Source organism: Cervus elaphus, chromosome 23 (assembly GCF_910594005.1).
Source record: "Cervus elaphus chromosome 23, mCerEla1.1, whole genome shotgun sequence".
NCBI classification, from domain to species: domain Eukaryota; kingdom Metazoa; phylum Chordata; class Mammalia; order Artiodactyla; family Cervidae; genus Cervus; species Cervus elaphus.
The window spans coordinates 80123134-80146203 of NC_057837.1; the positions used below are offsets into that span (position 1 = coordinate 80123134).

Below are 23070 nucleotides of genomic sequence, written 5' to 3' on the forward strand. Positions count from 1 at the left end.
GGGCCACTTGTTGGCTGGTTGTGAACTTGGATGACCTGCTGAGCAGCTCTGAGCCTGGACCAGCTGTCTTGAGGACTGACTTGGAACAGATGTCACTGGTTAAACACTTGAGTTCCAGATCGGGAACATATGGAGTTGGGACTTCCCTGGTGGTCCGGGAGCTAAGCCCCCATGCTTAGCTCAAGGGTCCCGGGTTCAATCCCAGGTCGGGGAACTAGATCCCATGTGCCACAACTGAAAGTTCGCATGCTGCAACTCAGACCAAATAAAGAAATGTGAATTTAAAAAAAAGAAAGAACATGCTGGGCTGATAAATACCAGGTGTTTCTCACCATCACCCACCCAGTGGACATGAAAGTGGGACCTCCGTGTCACCGTCTGGCGGAGGCAGGGAGGCCCCCCGGGGTCATTGAGCCTCACGTCTGTGACTCCACAGAGGCTCAAGCAGCGGACAGGCATGAAGAGGAGGCCCCCGTTTCCTTATGGAGCGAAACCCCAGGGGCCAGACCTGGGCTGGCGCTTCGGAGGCTCGTGAATAAGGCAGCCCTACCCTTGCCCTCCTAGACCCTCAAGGCTGGTGGGCGAGGCCAGCGTGAAACCGCATTCACACAAACCAACGTGTTATTCACGACGAGTGGAGGGCAAGAGTGGAAGTCTGGGGACCTAGTCTAGCTTCTGGGAGAAGGAAAGGTCCTTCTCAGGACGTGATATTTAAGCCCGTAGGTGAGTGTGTCCCAGGAATTACCCAGGCAGAGGCATAAGAGGCAGCCTCCCGCCCAGGGGACTGCGGGGGTGTGGGGGGGCAAAGCCTGTGAGGAGGGACGGAGCCTGACATTTCTGAGCGGGCTCCATCTAAACCGTAAATAACTGAATAAAAGAGCATCCTTTTTGTTGTTCTTAGAGCATCTCCAGGCACTCAGATGTACTTTGCAGGACACGGGTGGAGTCAGATGAGAGACTAGATTTGAAGTCCAGACAAATCTTAATTTTGTTCCAGATTCACTAGGAAATATTTGCGTGGGCGGGGGGGGGGGGGTAGGCATTCAATTTAACCTCCTGAGGTTCTGCTTCTTCATTTGTAAACAGGAAATAATCACTCCTATCTTCCTAATCTGTTGTGAGGATTGGTAACTATTGGTTGCAATCAAAGCAGTAAAGGGTAATGGGTTATCATTATGAAACAGTGTAGCCTTTTGGTGACAGAAAAACCTGGTTCAAATCCCAGGTCTGCCATTTCCCAGGCCTGTGGTCTTGATCCTGTTACTTAAATCTCTGTCCCTCAGTTTTCTGACCTCTGAAAAGGAGGTTCATAAGAGCTACCTTTGGAGATTATTTTAAGAATTAAAGAAAACAATTGAAGTCAAGCTTCAGACAAAGGGCTTCCCAGGTGGTAATAAAGAATCCATCTGCTAATGCAGGAGAAGCAAGAGACCTGGGTTCCATCCCTGGGTTGGGAAGATCCCCTGGAGGAGGAAATGGCAACCCACTCCAGCGTTCTTGCCTGGAGAATCCCACGGACAGAGGAGCCTGGTGGGCTACGGTCCATGGGGTCGCAAAGAGTCAGACACGACTGAGCACACAAGGTTTAGACCAAGAGTGGGCATGAATGAAATAATCGTTCCAGGAAGGGAGACTTCTTCAAATATGGGAGAGTTTGCCTGAATTTTTATCTACACGTGGTTTCCAATCCACTCACCTCCTTGCCCAGTATAGACTCATCACAAACAGTGCTGCCATGGGCTTAGATAACACCTAATCACTGCGGTAAAAACTATTCCAACGTTCATTTTCCTTCCTTGGAGGGCAAACCGGTCTTCCTAACATGCAGACAACTCACATTTAGGCAGCAGTGAAGTCCCCTAGCTGTGTCCCCGCAGTGACTCTCATCTGGTTGGAAGTTAGTTGTAGTAAATAACGCTCGGCTCTGCGCTCCCACTTAGAGAAGATGGGTTCCGTTGTGAATCATGTCTCCGGCGGTGTGGACTTTAAGCTGTCCAGGTTGTTGATGGTGGTGTTTGCCAGCATCTAGACCTCTTTCAAACAATTTAAGTACCTTTTTGGAGTATATGAATGTGGCTCAATAAAAATGGGTACAGAAAAATTGCTTCCTTTCTCTCCTGTATGACCGTGCACCAAAAGCAGCCATACATGAGAATTATCGAATGTTAAATACATAATTGCCAAACACGAAATTATAATTAACACTGAAACCACCAGGGGTATTTTCCCTTTCCATTGTCAGGATTTTCTCCTGATCTTTGCCACCCTTTTAATATATCTCTTGAAAGGATGATAACCGTCAGATGGGTTTTCAGTCCTTATCATTTTTCAGGATATAGCTTTACTGAGCAATGTGTCTTTAGAAGAGTCTAGTTAGTTCCACTGACAGCAGTAAATACTGACTGGAGAGCAGGCTTTGAAGTCATACAGACCTGAGTCCAAATGCTGCTCTGCTGCTTACTAACTGACCTTGATGTTCTTACCCAGTTCAAGCCTCTGTTTTCTCATTAATAAACCGGGACAATGAGATCCATAGTCAGGGATTAATGTAAAAGGGCGTTCCTGGTGGCTCGGTGGTAAAGAATCCACCTACCAATGCGGGAGATGCAGGTTCGATCCCTGGGTCGGGAGGACCCCCTGGAGCAGGAAATGGCACCCACTGCAGTATCCTTGCCTGGGAAATCCCATGGACAGAGGGGCCTGGCGGGCTACAGTCCACGGGGTCGCGAAGAGTCAGACACGACTGAGCAACTAAACAACATCGTTGTTAAGTGCACAACTTATAATGAGCACTTAGTAAAATGGCAAGCGTTATGCCTGCGTTCTACTCTCATCTTCTTAATATCCACATCAAGTGTTTTGAAATGCTATTTTATCCTCTTTTTATAAAAGGGGGAAACTTTTCTTAGCTTCACACCTGAATTGACAACTGATTTCTTTTCAACATATGTTTAATGCCTGAACTAAAGAGCCTCTCTCTACTTAGTTTTTGAAGTTTCCAGTAGAAAGGAATAATCCATTTTCCAAGATCCAATGATTACTTACTTTCAACACATAAGCAGAATTTTACACACGTATTTTTTTATTTATTCTACACATTATTCAATAGCACTTTTAAGATACCATATTGTATGCAATGCAATAAAATCATAAAAGAAAATAATTTTTTTAAGTCTACATTTTACTGAGCACTTACTGTAAGCCAGGAATCATTTGTAAAAGATACTCTTTTCATCCTGATTTTGCAGATATGGAAACTTAAGTAGAAAAAAAGTCATTTCCCCTAATGTCACCCAAGTAATAAATGGAAATGTCAAACAATTAACAAAAATGGCAAAGGAAAATGGAGAGACATTATGAAGAGAAGTTAATGGATATAGACTGGTCCCTTCAGAGGTTGTCCAAATGGTTGGTTGGGCCACAAAACTGACTCTGAGCTCCCTAGCAGTGAAAGCAAAAATGAAAGCTTGATCCACTCTGAGATTGGCCTTTTCCATAAATAAAATTTATACCAGGATTTAAGAATAAGCCACACCTTTCCTGATACCTACTGTCTAGAATAAATTCCTTACATGATTTTGTGATAGAGTGCAAAAAAGATAATAGGAGGTTCCCATAGTTTTGTTATTGTTGTTCAGTCACTAAGTTGTGTCTGACTTTTTGTGACCCCATGGACTATAGCACACCAGGCTTTCCTGTCCTTCACTATCTTTTGGAGTTTGCTTAGACTCATGTCCATTCAGTTGGTGCTGCCATCCAGTCATCTCATAATGAACCAAATATTTAAAACTGAAACCATTTCTTTCTGTTAAAAAAAAAATTCAACCATTCCTTTCTGCAAAAAAATGTGTTTTGCTTAACACTGGGCTCCATCTCTTTTTAATAATTATTCAATCCAAGCTTTGTCAAAGCATCATACTGTGAAGAAATTCATGTTAAAAAGCATGTTGGGGGGAGGGAGAGGAGCCCGCCTCTCTCTGCCTTATCATTTTTATTTAGACTGACATACCTTTGGTTATAATTAGGGATAACTGTACGGCAGTTAAGACTTCATAATCCCATCATTAGTTGTCAAGAGATTTTCAGAGGGCAAACCCTCATGCCATTTCTTTCATTTCCGCTTCTTAACTACTTGGGTAGCCTGAAGTTGAGGTGTGTGCTTTAAGGAAAAGCTTTTCTGCTGCCATGGAAATCTTCCAAGCTGACACACAGCCAAGGGCCAGATGACGCCCGGTGACAGGGCCCCCGCCACCCCGGAGGGCCCCGCATCCTCTCGCCTGACGTCTCTGCTGTTGTTGGTCTCCTAGATGTCACCTTGTTTCTGCCAATTTCCTTAACAGCCATCTTGCACACCATGGTGAGGATATTTCAAACCATTCCAAGGGCTGCCCATTAAGTAGACCAAAAGGGAACTTGTTTTTAAAAATTATTTCTAATTTTCCCATTCCATTAGACACTGGAGGTTGGTGGTACAGGATAGAGGTCGGTCGACTTAGATGTTTGCTCTGGCACTGATTTAAAAAAAAAAAAAAAAAGGTATGGAAATGTCTCCCCCAGCTTTAAGGCTATGGACAGTTGACAGCCAGGTTTGTGTCATGAAGCATACATCATGCATTCTAGACACACGGTTGATTTATCACAAGTTGTGCTTTAAAAGAGGAAGTTCAAAAGGTGGGATTTTCTAGTGTGTCGACTATGACCTGCATGTTGTCTGAGTTTAGATGTCCCACGGAGGAGACTACCATGATCAGTAATAGTATCATGATCAATAATAGTATTGCCTCCTCTTCTTCAAGGATCTAATCAAGCCCCTTAAACAAACAAATTTTTTCAAAAAGTGTTGTCTCATGGGCACAGAGTCAACATCAGGAATGGTTAGTTTCTTGGTTAAAAATAAAGGCTCTGAGATACAAAACATACATATTTCTATTGAATACTGGAATAGCCAATTCCACTGATTACCATGTCACCTTGCAAAAGTGACGGTGATGATTTAAACCAGTCTTTTTCCTCTGTAATACTGGATACCCCACTGGGTAATTAAAATAGTTAATGAAAATAATACATAAGTGGTGGGCCTAAAATTAACAGTCACAACCAACTCAGCAGTAAAGAATCTGCCTGCCAATAAGAGAGATGGGGGAGAACGTGGGTTCAACCCCTGGGTCGGGAAGGTCCCTGGAGAAGGAAATGGCAACCACTCCAGATTTCCCTTGCCTGGGAAATCCCATGGACCACGGAGCCTGGCGAGGTACAGTTCATGGGGTCGAAAAAGGGCCAGACACAACTGATGACTAAATAACATAGAAAGTCATTCTCACCATTCAGAAACTCAGACACTTCCTTGTATCTCTAGTTTCTTTTGTGACCTCCCTTTCCCAGCAACCACTCTGGGTCTCTGTTTCCCATGGCTGGAAAACTGCATGGAACAAAGAAATTAATTAAAGGCAAGACCACATCAAGATGGTATTTTTAAAATATTACCCACCTACTCACATGAAGCTGTGTATAAAATGTGTTCAATACATTTGAGCAATTATTTTATTCATTCAAAGTCTTGAAATTGGTCCACCAAAGTTTAAGGGTTTCTGCGCACAGTTTTCTCTTAGGAAAAATTAGGTGAAGCACTAATGATGAAATTCATCAATGTAGGTAAGCCAATTTGGATTTTCAAATTGTAAAATCAATTTGAAAAAAACATATTAACTGCAGATTTCTCCCTGGATTACACAGTTAAAATCACTTGTCTCCATTTCTACCTGGCCTCCTTGTCAGTGTTTTTTAATAAAACATTTCACATATCTTCAGCATTTATATCTCAGTCTCTTCTTTTTCATTTTCAACCAAATAGTTTCAAGAAGCCCTGAGTTAGGAGTCAGGTGTCCTAACCCCATCATTTAATCCCCATGGGAGCAAATTATTTAAACTCTTTATCTTTGTGGCTACTAATATTTAGCCTATATATTTCAGCGGAGAATATATATATATGACTGTGCTTTGAAAAACGTAAATTGCTTCAAAATGGGGCTTCCCAGGTGGTGCAATGGTAAAAGAATTTGCCTGCAATGCAGGAGACCCAAGAGACAAGGGTTTGATCCCTGGGCCAGGAAGACCCCGTAGAGAAAGAAATTGCAAGCCACTCCAGTATTTTTGCCTGGAAAATCCCGTGGACAAAGGAGCCTGTTGAGCTACAGTCCACAGGGTCCCAAAGAGTCAGACACAGCTAAGCAACTAAGCACACACACAAACTGCTTTAAAATGGCAGAATAAGTTATTCTTTGACATTGAAAGCACCAAAGAGGTGGCAAATCCTCTTGATGTCCATTTATGTTTTCTTAAAAACTAATTTTTAAGTCGGTTCTCTTTTTTTTCTTTACATGGTCCCTTTCATAGAATTCGAGAAGAAGGGTTCCACGTAAATCTGTATTTTTTTCTTTCGTATTGTTTTAGTATAAATATTTTAAAATTTCTTTTTCGTGTTTGAAGAGATAAGACTTCAAATTATTACCTCTCAAAATTCATTCACTCAACAAATATTATCAAGTACTTACCATGTGCCGGACATCGGGTAACATGCTTGAGACACCGACGTATGCAATGCACACAGCCCCCACCTTCCTAGGGTTTATAAGGCAGAGTGGGAGGTGGACACATATATGCAAACTAAAATTTACATATATGATGATGTCGGTAGTCGACATGGTCCCAGAAGGACAACATAAAAGGTACAATATTATAACAAAGAAACCGCACCAAGTTCAGTGGGGAGGAGGAAACTTCTCTGAGGAAATGACATTTAAACGAAGACTTCAAGGATGAGAAGGTGCTAGCCAAACAAAGAATAAGAAGACAGCATTCTCGGTGGAAGGAAGGACGTGCGGAAAGACAGGAAGGTCCATTTCATACACCGTCAGAAGGCCAGAGTTGCGGCTTCCCTGGTGATTCAGAGCTAAAGAATCCGCCTGCCAATTCAGGAGACACAGATTCCATCCCTGATCCGGGAAGATCCCACAGGCCTCGGAGCAAGCAAGCTCCCGCATCGCGCTGCAGAGCCCGGACACAGCTGCTGAGCCCACGTCCCGCAGCCGCTGAAGCCGAGCGAGCGCCCTGGAGCCCGGATCCCCGGCGGGAAAGACACCGCAGTCAGAGCCCGTGCCCGCAAGGCTCAGAGCAAGAGGGCGGCCCCGCTGGCCGCAGCTGGAGAAAGCCCACGCAGCAACGAGGACCAGCACAGCCGAAAATAAACACATAGACAATGAAATTACTGACAAATGAAAGGCCAGTGCTCTCGGGACACCGCTAAGGCGTACAGACCCAGGTGAGGCTGGAGAGATGGCAGGACAGATCAGGCCGGAAGTCTTAGACAAACGGGGCCTTTTTCCTGCGTGCGCAGAGGACAGGAAGGCCCGCAAGCTGGGAGGATCGGGGAGGGACCGCCTCATCTACTGCCAGTTTTCACAAGCTCGCTGTACCTGCTCGTGGGAGATGAGCCACGGGACACAGTGGACAGAAGAAGCCAGTGAGGGGGCCGCGGGGTGAAGACGGACACCGACTTTGGCGAGGGAGGTTATGACGAGGTGCCAAGGACGACCCCGCTTTCCCGCAGGAACAGCTGAGCAGTCTGAGGTTCCATTTCCCACGAAGAGAGAAGTGGGAGAGGAAACGCGACCGCGGTGGGACAAAGGGACCTTTCGGGCACCTGTGAGTTATTCACGCAGAGACGTCCAGACGCCAGTGGTGCAATGGCTTGAGGTTCTAAGCTCAAAGGATAGAATTGTTTTCCACGGGTCAGACGTTTCTGAATCAGTGATGATGTTGTCCCCCTCCAAAGGGACATTTGGCAAAGTCTAGAGGTATCTGGGGAGTGAGTGGGAATGAGACTGAAACCTGGTGGGTAGGGGCCAGCGATGCTGCTAAAAGGCCTACCATGCCCAGGACAGTCGCCCTACAAGGAACTATCTGGCCCCGAGCGTAAGCAGTAGCAGAGAGGGGCGATGCCAGCCTACAGAGGCTTCAAAAGTGGTGAAGACGAAGGTCACTACTCCCTTGGGAGACTCTGTCCCACCCACTGCAAGATGTCTGGCGTTCTTGGTCCCGAACCGCGAGGCGCTAGTGGCGCCCCCATGAGGGCAGCCGTCCCCAAACACCCTTTTCGGACAAGAATGCAGCTCTGAGGACAGGGGGCTTCCCTGGAGGCTCTGATGGGAAAGCATCCGCCTGCAAGGCGGCAGACCTGGGTGCAGTCCCCGTGTCGGGAAGATCCCCTGGAGGAGGCCATGGCAACCCACTCCAGTGTTCCTGTCTGGAGAATCCCCATGGACAGAGGAGCCTGGTGGGCTGCAGTTGGACGCGACTGATCGACTAAGCACAGTCCAGAGTAGAGAAAAAAGAAGGCAGGAGGCCCCGAGCAAGGGCGCAGAGAGGAGAGCCAGCCAGAGTGCCTTGCTTGGGGGGGGGGCAGGATTCCAGCGTGGCCAAATTACAGTACAGGGTATGTGATTCTACACATCTGTTGATGGCTCTGTATTAATACAAAAATAATTGCATCTTTTCGCCTGGCTCTCCCTCACAAACTCTGCTTAATGAACACTGCCAATGAATTTTTCGATACGTAATTACAATTTTTATTTATTCATGGTTTATTTTTATAGTATTAGCTGAACATATTAAGGCAAAAAACTCATGCAGCAGCAAAACTTGGCCTCAACTACCATTTGAAAGGGAGGAGGAAATGGCAACCCACTCCAGGGTTCTTGCCCGGAGAACTCCATGGGCAAAGGAGCGTGGTGGGCTACAGTCCATGGGGTCGCAAAGAGCCAGACACAACTGAGTCGACTTAGCACACAAGCATCCTTTGAAAGGCAACCGAGAGTATGTGCTTCTTTGTTCTTCACTCATTCTACACAATCTTTTCTGAACAGCAAAAAAAAGTAACAACACACATTCTCATCCCCTTTCTCTTCGTTTTCTAGTTTTAATTTTCTGCCAGGTCTCATCTTTAGACCTAGAGGGAAAAAGAGGTTTCTCTTCTTTTAAGATAGGAAATTCTTTTTAAAAGAAAAAGAGTATCTTGTTCCAAAGCGGCCCACGATTCAGGCCTCCTTTTTGTCATTCTCTTATAGTATAAAAAACTGACCTCCTGAAAGAATTCACCTCTTCCATCAATTGTGGTGGGATATGAGATCTCTCAGATAGAAATAGCATCATAGTCAGGTTTTAATAGAAGACACTCATATCTGGAATTTAACTGAATAACTGTACAGACACTCTTGGGGAAATGGCTGTAAATTATTAATAACGCTAGTGTTTCACATTTTAAGACATTACCAAAAAAAAAAAAAAAAGACATTACCAACCGATCACAGGCAAGATAAGAGGCAGGGTTTAAGAGACCAGAAAAATCGGAATCTGGATACCCTTTCTCCTACTACCAACCAGGTAGCTGCAGGTCAGCGGTTTCACCTCTCTAAATCCCCGTTTCCTAGGCTGGAAAGCGTAGACATTAGTATCTCCTGCATTGCAGCATCATGAAGTTGACACGACGTAAGGCATGGATCTCGGAGGGGTAGCATAGACTAGACATGCAGAAAAATGTCAAGTTATCGTGACGGCAGGATCCTTTCATGCTGAGGCCCCCAAAGTCAAGAAACCTGAGCAAAGAGTTACAGAAAGTCAATAATGAGGTCAGGACTGAGATCTTAGAAACCAAACATCTTCATTTGTTTCCACACAAGCGTCTGTCATGAAAGTGTTTTCCAGAAAAGGACACTCACGTACACTTATGACTGTTTTACAGGGAAGGGAAGGGTTATCAGACGAACATGGGAAGCCCCAGGTTAAAGAAAGGTATATTATGTTGGATTGGGTTGGGCTTTAATTGCAGGACTTCTCAGAGCCTTTCATACGATAATGTGTACTGTGAATTCCCAAGAAGGCGACTGTAAAAAAATCTTTTTTTTTTCTTCCTTTCTCCCTGCTCCCCTTCCCAGAACAAATTTTGACCTAAGAGAAATCCAACCAGAGAAGTTTGGGGGTTGATCAAATCTGGAGCTGCTTCAAGGAAGTGATAGTTGAAATAAGGTTCTCTAAGACTGGTATCACATCACCATCAAGGTCAGGGAGGAGAAACCACGGACCACAGACAGACTGTGTGTGAAACCTCCTCCTCGCCCAGATGTCCTGTCTACGATGTAAGGCGTTCCCTCTTTAGGAAAGCCAGGTTTAACTCTTCTTTTTCCTTCTTCTCTTTTCCTCTTTCTCCCCCTGCCTTCTCCTTACCGTACCTACTGTAGAGCGCGTGGTGTCCCCAGGAACTCAGTCGTGTTTGACTCTTTGAGACCCCACGGACTCAGGCTCCTCTGTCCATGGAATTTTCCAGGCAAGACTACTGGAGTGGGCTGCCACTTCCTACTCCAAGGGGTCTTCCTGACCCAGGGATTGAAGCTGCGTCTCTTGTGTCTCCTGCATTGGCAGGCGGATTCTTCACCACTAGCACCGCCTGGGAAGCCCCATGCCGTTGCAGTTTCTAGCCTCTACTTGCTTTTTCTTTGACTCATCTCTCCTCCTCCAACCATGTGACCATCCTCCTTCACATTTCCAGACCTGCCAGGGAGCGGGTGGGTTCCAGACCAAAGACTGCTGGGACCCTTCATATCTGCAATGCAAACAGTGACAGAGGGAAATGATTCCTTCCCCTGACAGTGGTGCCTGAGTGAGCATGGGAGCTTCTGAGTGGGACTGCCTCCGTTTAAAGCCGCCCACTACTTTTTATTAGTTGTGGGACTTCAGACAAGTCACTAACCTCTTTGAGGCTTTTCCTCTCTCATTTTTAAAACAAAGTTGTTTGAAGGGTTAGTGGTAGTGGATGTAGCATCTGGCATCTGGTAGGTACATGATACTGGTCGCTAGTATTGCAGTCCTATGATTTCTTACCGAGGAATCTTTTATAAAGTCTATTATGATTATTTCTCACTCAGTTTCCCTGCACACATCAAATGCCATTCAATTTTCAACTTGTCTTTGTTGTTCTACTACAAACTTGGATATTTTCCTTTTCCAAAAGACAAATTAAATATAGGTCCTCGGTGTTTTTTTCCTCATTAAAATGAGCACAGCCACTAAATAACGTGTAACCAAGGAATGCTGCCCAGATTGAATTGATGGAAATTATATGCACTCCTACAGCCAACCAAATAGCACATATCTGGAAAAAAAATCAGCCCATTAAGTACTTTAAAGCACTTTCCCACCACGAAAAATGTGGCTGTCTTTTGACTCAGAAACTTAAGTCTATTAAGGTATCTGAACATATTGAATGGTTTTAAACACAAAGATGTTCATCACAGTTAATATTATTGAATAAAACTGGGAGCGAATTAAATGTCCAACATCACAAGAATGGTTTAGTAAACTTTGATGATATAGGTGACAGAATTCATCCCACTGTTCACAGTGATGTTTCCTAGTGAAAGGATAGAGAGGAAAACATTACACAGTGGGCACTGGCAACCATGTAAACCTAACAAAAGTGTGTGGGGAGAGGAGACACTACAGGCGGTACTGCAGAAAGTCAATAGGAGCTCTATCCTGATGGTGAGGCCACAGGCTAATTGTTTAATTTTTTAAAATGCTTCACAATAGAAAAACCATATATATTTTTTTACTTTTAATTGTGGTAAAAAAAAAAACAACATAACATTTACCATCTTAACAATTTTTAAGAGTGAAGTTTAGTGACTTTGAGTACATTCCATTCACGTTGTTATGCAATCGTCACCATCATCCATCTCCAGGACTTTCCCCTCTTGCAAAGGTTGCGCCTGACAGCCACGATTCTGCTTTAAGTTTCTTTGAGTTTGACTTTTCTAGGTACCTTACACAAGTGAAGTATTTTATCATTTTATGACTGATTTATTTTCACTTGGCATAATGTCTTCAAGACTTATCCATATTGGAGAATGTGCCAGAATTTCCTTCCTTTTGAAGGCTGAATAATATTCCATTGTGTGGTTGTACCATTTTGCTTATCCATTCATCCTATGATGGACATTTGGGATGCTTCCCCCTTTTGGCTATGATGAAGAATGCTGCTGCAAACAGAGGTGTTCAAATATGTCTTCCATACATCATTTTTAAAAAAATTTTTTCCCCTAAGTTAGCTCTTCCTTTCTATGTCTCATTCACTGATCATGTTATACTAGACTTAACTAAGACGCTATGCAGAACATTAATACCAATGAAAGAGGTGAGCGATTTGACTACCCGGGCTGCTCCTCAGAAAATAATGTATCTTTTCTGTTGTCTGGTTCCCATTACAGGACAAATGCCTTAGTTCCAACTCTCCAGCCTGGATTCCCTTCACACCGGGCCCTAGCCCTGCACCTGCCCGCTCTCCTGACAGTGATTCCTCTCGACACCCTGCTCTAAGAAGACTGCCAAAAAAAAAAAAAAAAAATCACCCCGGCCATTTCTCTTCATCCGCACTAACAATTTGGTAATGAAGTATTGATTTCCACTTCTCTGCTTATGGACAATATTAGATTTTCATTGATAGACTGCAACGGGGCTGCCTCGTCTCCATGGCCCCCTTTCCGCTGCCATGAGAAAACAAAGTGCCGCTGAAGGAGAAGGAGGCCTGAGAACACTGGCTTCTTGTTCTGTCAGCTTGTACCGCTCGGCAGGAGAGGGCGGGGGAGGGCAAGTCCTCGGAGTCTAGTGTCCAAGTGGGCCGCCCTCCACGTAGAAGCTTGGAAGCCTACTTGCCATAGTAATGTCCATTTCCTATTTATAACCCCTCTGGGAACGTTTGTCTAAAGGAAATGTTTCTGTTCAGTGCAACAATTACAGTTGCACCTGGATTGCCCAGTCCTGCCCTTGCACTTGGGAGCCATTAATCACCACAAAGTGGAAGAATTATTAAGTTAAACCAGAGTTTGAGCCAAGAAAACCTCTGAACAATGTTCATCTTCTGGGAAAGTTGCTCACATAGTCAGGCTTAACCGTGTTGCTGCCAGTGACTTTTTCCCATGCCGTAGTGCGCATCTTTATTATCATTATCTTTATTGGTTAAAAAATACATAGTTTTGAGCATGCACCACTTCATATTAGACCTGCAAATCGGGACAATTGGGGGAATTGGGGGGATGTAGAATCAGAAAAAAATAAGAAGATGAGATCACTGCAGGGTAGAAAGTTCAGCAGCAGCCTTTTGTGGTAATTTCTTTCTCCAGGATCTGTTGTTTATGGGCTTGGAAATACAGCTTAGCTGTAGAAGCAACAGAAAGCATGAAATAGGGTGTCCATCTTAAATGTGTTCCTGCAACTTTTTTCATTAAAACTTTGAGGGCCCAATTTTAATTTGTGGAATATTCCCGTTAATAATGAGATCTAATTAAGACATCCATTAAAAGCCCGTTAAAGTTAATTTAACGTAAAAATTCCAATAGAACTGTATTAGATTTTCTCCATTAAATTAACGTTATGGATTTTTAACGGATGTCTTAATTATACGTTATTATTAACGGGAATACTGTATTACACAGATTAAAATCAGGTCCTAAGTCAACTTGGAAAAGCTAAGAGCATGCTTTACTATTAAAACCTTTGTATATCTAGTGCACTGTTTGGAAATGCAGAGATAGATCTGTTTAGTTGTGCATTTTTTGATACAACTGAAAGCAACCTATAATAGATAAATCTGTTATTGCATTTAAACAATGAATTTCCTGATTCTCAAAGGACAAATAAGTCTAGATTGTGTTGTAAACTGCTACTCAGCTATAGGTGAAATATTTAAACTATTCTAGGCACAACACTAGGAACTAGATGATTCTGAAACAAAAGAGTCACTTTTGTTGTTGCTTTAATTACCAAGGTAATCTCTGTCAAATCTTAACAACAACATAATGAAGCCAAGTATCTCCAGATATATCCTCTGTACCATTTCTCGTGGAGCTTGCCTGTTGGAATTGTTTTTGGAATTTTGACATGATCCCTAAATTCAACATTGGGATTTAAAAAAAAAAAAAACTTCTTATTTACCTCCTAGAGAAAGTGTTGCCCTTATGCCACATATAATAGCAAATTGCTTTTTTTATGGCATGCATAACCTAGATGGGAAAAAATATGGCGCTTCGGGGAAGGAGGGAAAAAGTAAATGAAGTTCCAGGAATGTCATTCTGAAGTAATGAGGCATGGACAGAAAATATACCCCTCACATCATCGGATTGAGATGGCAGTCGAAATAGCTTCATTGAAGTGTCAGCACTCATCCATCAATCAATCACCCACAAGGAAAAATAGCAACAGTACAACGGGGCGGCTTTTACGGGATTTACTCATGGGCATAGGGAAGAGCGGCTCAAATGCAGTTCTGACATGAAAAGCAAGGTGCCGATATTATTTTTTATGATGGGAGGATCATAAAGTGAATTGAGAACAGCGAGGTCTGTCTTTGCTTAACCTATTCAACCAGAAATGAATGGCGCTCAACTGGAAAGGAACAGTCTTCGGATGGCTTAAGATTGAAGGGTGGACTCTACTGAGCACTGTCCTTCGACAACGAAATTCTATTAAAGGGAAATCAATGCATTAGCACTGGGCTTCGTGAAGCTGTTAAAAATTGCCTGCTCCAACCCAGGGTTATTAGATAAACTGATATAATTCAGATTCTGTCTGAACCGTCCCAAAGCAGATTCTTGAGCTCTTTCTCCAACTTGGGGAAAACAATGCGATTCTCAACTCCATGGAAATTGTTTCCCTTCTAAGAAAGAAATAAATCATCTGCTTCAACACATCATCTATACAGTTTTGTTAGCGCAATTTCTGTGGAGGGGTGGGTGGGAGGCAAGAGACAAAAATATTTATAAATTTGGTAAGACTCATGAGTCGTTGCTTGGTAACCATAAATGTCACAGCAGAGGGACAGCTGCCAATGCTCTCCTTAGGAAACAAGATCTGGGCTCTTTCTGTGAAATGCACACAGAACTCAGTATATTCCCAGAGACCAGACCTGTCTTCACTTGGCAAGCCCTGGAAAGCTTCTAGAAACTTCCTCCTGGAGGGAAAAAACAACAGGGACTCAGGAGAGTGTTTTTATCTGCTTTCATACCATTCTCTTCCTCTCTCTGTAAATAAAGGAAGTGCTGATGAACTGGAACATTAGATGGACAGGAAAATGACGTGCAAGTATCATGCAAACGACACCCAGGGATCTCCATTCTTCCCCCAACCCTCAGTGAAGGCAGGAGACTGCTTTTCCGTCCCTTCCCTCCTTCTAGCTAAGACCACCCACAGGCTGCAAGCTGAAATGTCTATTGAAAAAATCATATATGACTGCTTCAGATTTAGGCATTTGGCCCCATTTTGTAGTTCAACAAATTCACCAAATGTACAGCATGTGACAAGACACCGGGAGCACGAGACAGAAGAGGAAACGCAATTTATTCAGCAAATTGACTAACAAATATTAGCGGGCGTCTGCGGGGACTTCCCTGACAGTCCAGGAGTTAAGACTCTGTGCTCCCAACGCGGGTTTGATCCCTAGTCAGGGAATTAAGAACTTGTATGCCGGATGGTGCAGCCAAAAAAATTTTTAATGATGTTATCAGGCATTTATTGTATTCACACACTCTCCTAGGTGCTAAGGGATACAGGTGAACAATTCACACAATGTTCTGGTCCTCGGGTGTTTACGGCAACACCTAAAGGCGGTTGACACCAGACGCCTGGATGAGGAGCTGAATTAGGGTCCAACTCCCCTCATGCGATTTGCATCTTATACCTGTTTTCCCAAATAATAATCTTTCCGAATAGGAAATTCGCCTTCTGAGAAGTATACAGAGAGGAAATAGTTTAAAAATAGGTCATGGCCTAAAAGCAGACCATAATCATAGAATAAATTGAATAGTCCAGACAGTCCCCACAGAATTTAAGGTCATAAATAGATTTCTTAAACCTCACCCCCAAAATGTGCCTGCTCGGTTGTTGGAGTCTTTCATAATTAATGTCACAGACACAAGCCACTGAACTGAGTGGAAATGCTGAAAACAAACAAATGAAATGACATTTGGGGGAAGCATTTAGATAACTGACTAAACAGTGAGGAGGTGTGTGTGAGTGTGCGTGCTCTTGTGTGTGTGCATTCATGAATATATTTTACTTTCACTGTAATTTTCCAGGGCCTATGGACAGTGCCACAGTAAGACTACAATTTTCTGAAACTTTTCACAGTAAATCCAAAGATTACAAGGCCTTAAAAGGTGCTTGCATTCTGTGTCTTTCCCATCTGTCATTCCCTAGGTTATGTGACTGCTTTCAAATCTTTTTCACTGGGTTTCATTTTTTAAGTTTGTTAAATATTTTTTGTTAAAAAAAAAAAAAACAAAAAAATGTCACTTTCACATTATCTTCTATTCTCTGCAGTAAGAATCGAAGAGTGCTGATGAATGCTAAAATAATAATAATAAGGAAATATACTGAAGGCTTTAAACACACAAATATACACATGTAATTCTAAAGAACAAAAAAGTGGTATCTATTTTGAACATGCATTCGGCAAAAAAAAAAAAATCACAAGTGAACTTTCCGTTTATTTTTTTCCCCTGTGAGATGTTAAAATGCTAATTTCATTTTCTCCCTTCCTATATGTGGCACTTTCTCAGAATATCCACAAAACACTTTTAGACAAAGATTGAGCAGGAGAAAGAGACCCATATCTCCATCCCCACAGACAGAGAGACATGTTTCCATTGTAGGGAAGCATTAAACATTTTGAAACTTGTGAATCATCTTTAGAATTTCTATGGGGGAATTTTACCTCTTCATCCAAAGTAAAAGCCACTTATCTCCTTTGGTTTCCTGTGACAGATTCAGAAGCAGACGCAGATACACAATTTCCAGGCTCTAGTTAATCTTCTTCCAATACTTCACGAACAATGGGCTAACAGGCGTGGGTGTTTCTCCAAAATTATTCATGCGCAAGGCAGCCCAAAGCTTCAGGGAAAACTAGAAATGTTTTATGGATTAGAAGAGGACTGTTTTAAAATGCTAGTACCAGGTGGAACGTTATTTCTGCAACAGAACTTTGTCCATTTCCATTGGAAAAATATATTCCAAGTAAAATGGCTCCTGCAAGTAAAGGCACCCTGATCTGACACCTCTCAGCGTACAAATAATTTTACCAATAGCCATATGATGATCATTAAGGCCTTTTAAAAAAAGCAACCTGATTAAAAAAAAAATTAAATACTCACAGCCCTTCTACAATGTTTATTTGCTTAAGACTGCTTTTGGAAGTACAAATAGTAACCCTTCTGTGAGAACCCCAGGAGAAGTTGAAAAATTCTAACAAATGCATTACTTGAAAAAAATTTTTTCTAAATAGAAAACCCTACCACTCCCTTCAACCCCTCCAGAAAATGAATTTCAATGCATTTACTAAATTATCTTGGACCTGAAACCTACATTTGGATCTCAGTCCCCAGGCAAAGGCTTATATTTACAGAACTTGAGCAATCATACAATTATATCTCAAATATGAAGACTTTGTACAGCAATGTATTCACTTTCTAAATGACCCAGATAACATTCAGGAATTATAAATGTGTATGTATATTTTGTTTTAAATACACTAGGCTCAACCAATCTGCGGGGAAGATGTAAAAACTATTTTCATTCTGCATGGAGATCAACGCAACAGAAATATTCCAGCTTTGTAGTATAATGTTTTGGCTTATAATACATCAGATGCTAGAATGTGCACGCAAGTCAGAAAAAGCTGACATACGCAACCATTCTTGTTTGGCTCAGGGTTCTTAAATGTCATAATATCTGGGGATACAATCTACTTTTTGGTCTCTGATACACTGGTATCTTTTTAATCCCTTCTGACTTTGACTCCTAATAGCCAGGCACCATCGGCGTAAATCAGAAACTTCCAAACACCTTAAAAATCAAGAGGGTAGTTGGTTATACACAACCTTCGTACTGGTCAACCAGTTCTTACTCTGCAGAGCATGTGTAGGTTTTTAAGAAATTTGGCATCAACCATGTTTGTGTTATATATTTACCCCCTCATGTTACTTCTAGACATTTTTTTTTTCTTTTGGAATTGGCAGTAGGGGAGGTAGGGCATAGTGAGTTGGGAGAATTCAACCTTGCTCTGAAGGAAAGTGTTTGCCCGTGAAGAAAGGCAAACACGTTTTTATATTAGGAAAGCAGACTCGTCATTTTCAAAGAAAAATGACTGCAAGCGTACCTGTAGAATGTTCCCATGCAAGCGCGCTAATTTTCTATAACCTGCATGCTGTATATACTACATTTGCCTGTATACTAGGAGGAAAATCCAGGCTGTTTTCCTTGTGTAAAATGCAGCTTGGATGGCTGAGAACAGCAGCCTTCCGTACATTTTTATACTGTACATATTTGTATATACTAACTATATCGCCATGTATGAACACAGATTTTGTTATATTTGCTTGTTTCTGTTTCCTACCAAACTGGCCCACAATGGGGATTCTTTTGTATAGAAAAAAAAAAAATTATGCTTGTAATTTTTTTTCCTGATCATTCTCTTTCAATAGCTTACGAAAGAATTAGATCTGAGTTTACAAAGAAACGATTAAGAACCAAGTTTGTCTGTCTGCATGAGTCCATCCAATTGCTGGATTTAAGGAGGAATCAATGTCCTAATTCAGGGTTTTCCTTTAAAGGCATGCTTTACCCCTTGGGAAAACTGCAAACTCATCCATGTAAGAATTATCCTCTTTGTATTTTATCTAATAGTGCCTGAACATTTTTTTAATGTCTTCTTAGAGGAAGAATTCATAATTGTCAAAATTTGAAACATTAGCTTAATTTTGTTTTTATGACCTCGCAATTCTTTTCCTTATTTATTCGGTTGCTGTTGTAATGGGGCCCCAGGCCATTCCTGACATCGGCGTGTTCTTCTTCTGCATTAAGGATGTTTTTAAAATTACAGAAATTATTGAGCCAACAGGCTGTTTTAATCAAAACCATGTTTCACTTGTTTTTGATGATTATAAATTGTCCTTGCAATGAAAAAAAATTTTTTTTCTGCTAGGAAAATTATACCACCCTGTGGCCAAACAGATTCATCACAGAGAGGCATTCGAGCCTCCATCTCTGGGATCTGGAAAGTTCTTTCCCTGGCTGACCACGCTTCCCTTTGCTCCTGATCATCCCGAATACTAGCGCTCAATGCAGTCACTATTTGCAATTTTCCAAAGGCTCAGCTGCATTGTCATTGCCTAAAGACACACCGTCCCCCCGGAAATGACGGCTTTTCAGCTTGGAAAAAAAAAAAACAAAACACAGGGATTTTCAGAAAAGGTGCTCCTCCTTTTGTCCCCGGGTGCCAGCCTCCTGTCCTTCCTCTTAATTCTAAACAATTTGGTCTTGCCATTCCATATAACTTAGATCAGGCCAGAAGAAACCCCTGGAGCAGCCCCTGGCTGCATAAAAATGACTTGGTTTGGGCACACTCGAGATGTGTGTGTCTGATGCTGCAGCTATGAAATAATCTCTCAAAGGAGAAGGGTTTTTTAAAAAAAAAGTACAATTTTACCACTAGAAATAACTTCTGATGGTGGAGGTGAAAATTATATCAAAAAAGCCATTATTTTTTACCTCTAAAGAGTTTTTTTTAAAGGAAAAATCATTCCACTTTGAGAACTGTAATTAAAGCCCTAAATAATAGATACTACTTCTTTTACCTATTGTGAAAAAATAACAACCCCCTCACCAACGTTTATACGGAGCCCCTCATTTCCATCAAAAAGGTTTCTATATGTGTGTTATTTACATTCTTAAGCATGATAACTCTTTCCTTTGTGTCAAAAAAAAAAAAGTCTTTTTCACACCCACTCAGGAGTTATTGGAAATAGACTGTCCCCATCTGAAACCTTACCATAATTTGCATCAGGAAATTCAACTGCTGACATTAAAGACCTGGGTGTGTTCAATTATGATTTTGCTGGAGGCTGTCCCTCATTTGAATGCTGCAGACTGAACCACCTTTTGGAAATCGGGCTGATACAGTATAACTCAGACAGGCCTCCCAACACCATTAGCTTTGCAAATGGCTTCATTTCCGTCAACCACGACTTCCGCTTTGGCTAATTGAAAAATGAAAATTAAAGGAGAGAAGAAGAAGAAAAAAAAACAGATGCACTTAAAACATGAAAAGAATTATTTATATGATAAAAATATATTTAGATTTTCAAAGCACAAGACTGAATAGAAGTGCTCTTTTTATGCTTTCTGAAGATGTTACTGTTAAATGTCTTTCTACATCAGGCTTAATAAATCTGTAATGACATTTGATGGATTGATTTCTGCCTATGTGTGTTTTTTTAAGGTGGCAAGAGAGGAAAGGGGAAGGAGGGCGTGGGGAACTGCACTGACCCTCAGGGAGGCCGCGCCAGGAGATTATTGGTGGGCTTCTCTGTTGCTCAGACCCACTGACCCACTTCTAGCATCTCCCCTTGTCTCCAGCAGATTCTTTTTTTCATCTTTTTTTTTTTTTTTAACCAATGCCAGCTGCCTTGCTTAGTTCCTAGGCTGCCTTTGCAGACTCTCAGATCCAGTCAGCTTGTGCCTGAGTAATTTATGATGGAATCTCAGCAGAGGCAGTGGGCAGCTGTCTCACAAATTCAAGGACGCAACAGAGAGGACCGACATGATGGAGAGACCCAGACCCTTCCACCTTGGAGCCACGGCCCTGCTGTGCAGTTTCCCTATCTGCTCCCCTCCGTTTCCCTTAATGTCCCAGGATGATGAGACCATGTTTCCCACCCACGCTGCCCAGGCAGAGGCCGAGCCCCACCAACAGTGATGGCCGCACAGCCCGCTCTCGTCTGCCACGTGGCCGGGCTGCAGGAGCCCCACGCTCGTCCATGATGACGCTACGGCGGCACCTGCTAGCTCCACCTCACTGTCGTGGTCCCACGTCTGAGCCAAGAAACACGAGAGGCCAGGCTAGGCTGCAGGAAGGGGAGGCAGCGAAGGCAGAGGGTTGGGCTCAAGGAGTCCCTGACCGCCAGGACCTAATGCCTTATGAGCCGAGGTGGAGCTGATGTAATAATAACAGAAACATGCATGGTAAGTGTGATGTGCTTGAATCATCCCGAAACCATTCACCCTCTCCCAGTCCACGGAAAAACTGCCTTCCACAAAACCAGTCCCTAGTGCAAAAAAGGTTGGAGACCGCAGGGAGAAGCCATTTGGACCAAACCATAACGTTCTGGGTCTTCATTCTCTCGGTGACTGCGAGCTGAGCACCCACTCTAAGTGAGGAGGTTCCACCGACGGGCCAGTGCAGTGATGGTGACGAGGACGGGGCCGAGACCCAAATTCTGTTGAAAATATGGGCTCTGTCCTGCGTTATCTCTGGGACCTAAGGTGAGGTTAAAAGAAGCACAGACGTTATAGGAGGAAGAGTAAAGAGAGTGTGGGAACACAGGGGCCCCAGCCACCCTGAGAAGTCACGGAAGCAGTCCTGAAGGAAGCGAGGGTCAAGATTAAGCTCATCTCTGAGACTTGCCTGGCTATTGGCTAGTACTCTGCACTTCCACTGCTGGGGCCCAGGTTCAATCCTTGGGTGGAGAACGAAGATCCCACCAGCCTGGCGGCAAGGCCAAAAAAAAGACAAAGTTAACTTCTCCGAGGAGGATTAGAAGAACCAAATGTACACAAGAACACACCCCTTAACCGCTCCCTTTTCTCCAGTCCAATCCATCAACAAGCCCTGCTGTTTCCTAGGTTTAAGATACAGCTCATATCTGTTCACTGTCTCTCCTAAACATCCATGCTTGCTAAGTCACTTCAACTCTTTCCAACTCTTTCCAGCCCTACAGACCATATCCCACCAGGCTCCTCTGTCCATGGGATTCTCCAGGCAAGAAGACTGGAGTGGGCTGCCATGCTCCTCTCCAGGGGATCTTCCTGACCCAGGGATTGAACCTGCGTCTCTTACATCTCCTGCATTGGCAGGCGGGTTATGGAAGGTTTCGAACTGGCCCCAGAGCACCTCCACCTCACATCCATTCTCCACACAGCTATGGGAGTGAAATGTTAATAAAGTAAATCAGATCATGCCATTTTGCTCCTTAAGACCAGAGCTACCAAGGTACTTATCCCAGCAGTTGGAGACCGCTGAAGAATCAGATAGTGAATATGTTCGGCTCTATGGGCCATCTGGCCTCTAACCCAACAACCCCACTGCTATTGTAGTGAAAAGAAGCCATAGACGGTAGTGAACAAATGGTCAGGACTGTGTACTGATAAAAACAAGCAACGGCCCAGATTTGGCCCTTGGGCTATAGTTTTCTGACTTCTGCTCAGGATCTTCCAACACTCAGGTTTCCATTTGTCTTAGACTGGTTTCCTGTGGAAACAGGTCTGGAGATGACAATATGAGGACAAACAGTTTAAATGGGAGGTGACTCCAAGAAACACAAATGGGGGACGGAGGAGGGAAATGGGAGAGAGAGGATGCCAAAAGGGGGCTTTAAGGAGAATGCCCACCATGGATGACGGGGCCCAGTCCCCCTGGGCACCTAGGAGAAGGTGCAGGACAGGCTTCAGGTATCTTGCCTACTGAGTAGGGAGCTGGGATATTCATATACCACCTCCTCTCAGTTATTAGCGGACAGCTACTGTGGGGTGTTGGGGGGTCAGGGGGAGATGGCTGAACTCCCAGCACTTCCAAGCAGCCCAAAGGTTGGAAGAGGTAGGCTCCCTTCCTCACCCCTGCCTACCCACTGTCTGAGTCTTCCCAGATACACTTCTTCCATCCAGCCCACAATGCAGCAATGCATCTCTTAAGAATTTCATGAGATCAAAGACCACTACCAACTAGCTTGAGGAATACACTGGTGAGCCATCTTAACTTTCTGAGCAGCCAGGGGCTTTGGTGAGGTTCACCTGAGTTCCTAGGAGTAGTCTCAGGGAAGAACTAAGAGAGGAAGGGGTCAAGAGCATGAGGCCTGCCCCAGCAGCGGGCTGAAGTAAGAGCCCAAGAGAGTGCTTCCTCTAAAGCCTGTCCACTCA

The 23070-nt window shown here is 43.3% G+C and overlaps 1 protein-coding gene across 2 annotated transcripts in view; it reads left to right on the forward strand.

Annotated features, from left to right (window-relative positions):
• The window catches only part of TSHZ2 (teashirt zinc finger homeobox 2), a 477265-nt gene extending 456918 nt beyond the window's left edge, over nt 1-20347 (forward strand). Inside the window, exons 3-4 of one of the 2 annotated variants that reach the window (XR_006337188.1) lie at nt 12318-12766; nt 19082-20347. Coding sequence is in view for 1 of the 2 variants with exons in the window: in XM_043884671.1 (XP_043740606.1) it covers nt 12318-12319 (2 nt within the window). In the remaining variant the exon portion in view is untranslated. Of the gene's footprint in view, nt 1-12317 lie in introns of both variants that reach the window. The other variant, XM_043884671.1, reaches the window with a different exon arrangement.
• The last annotated feature ends 2723 nt before the right edge of the window (nt 20348-23070 follow it).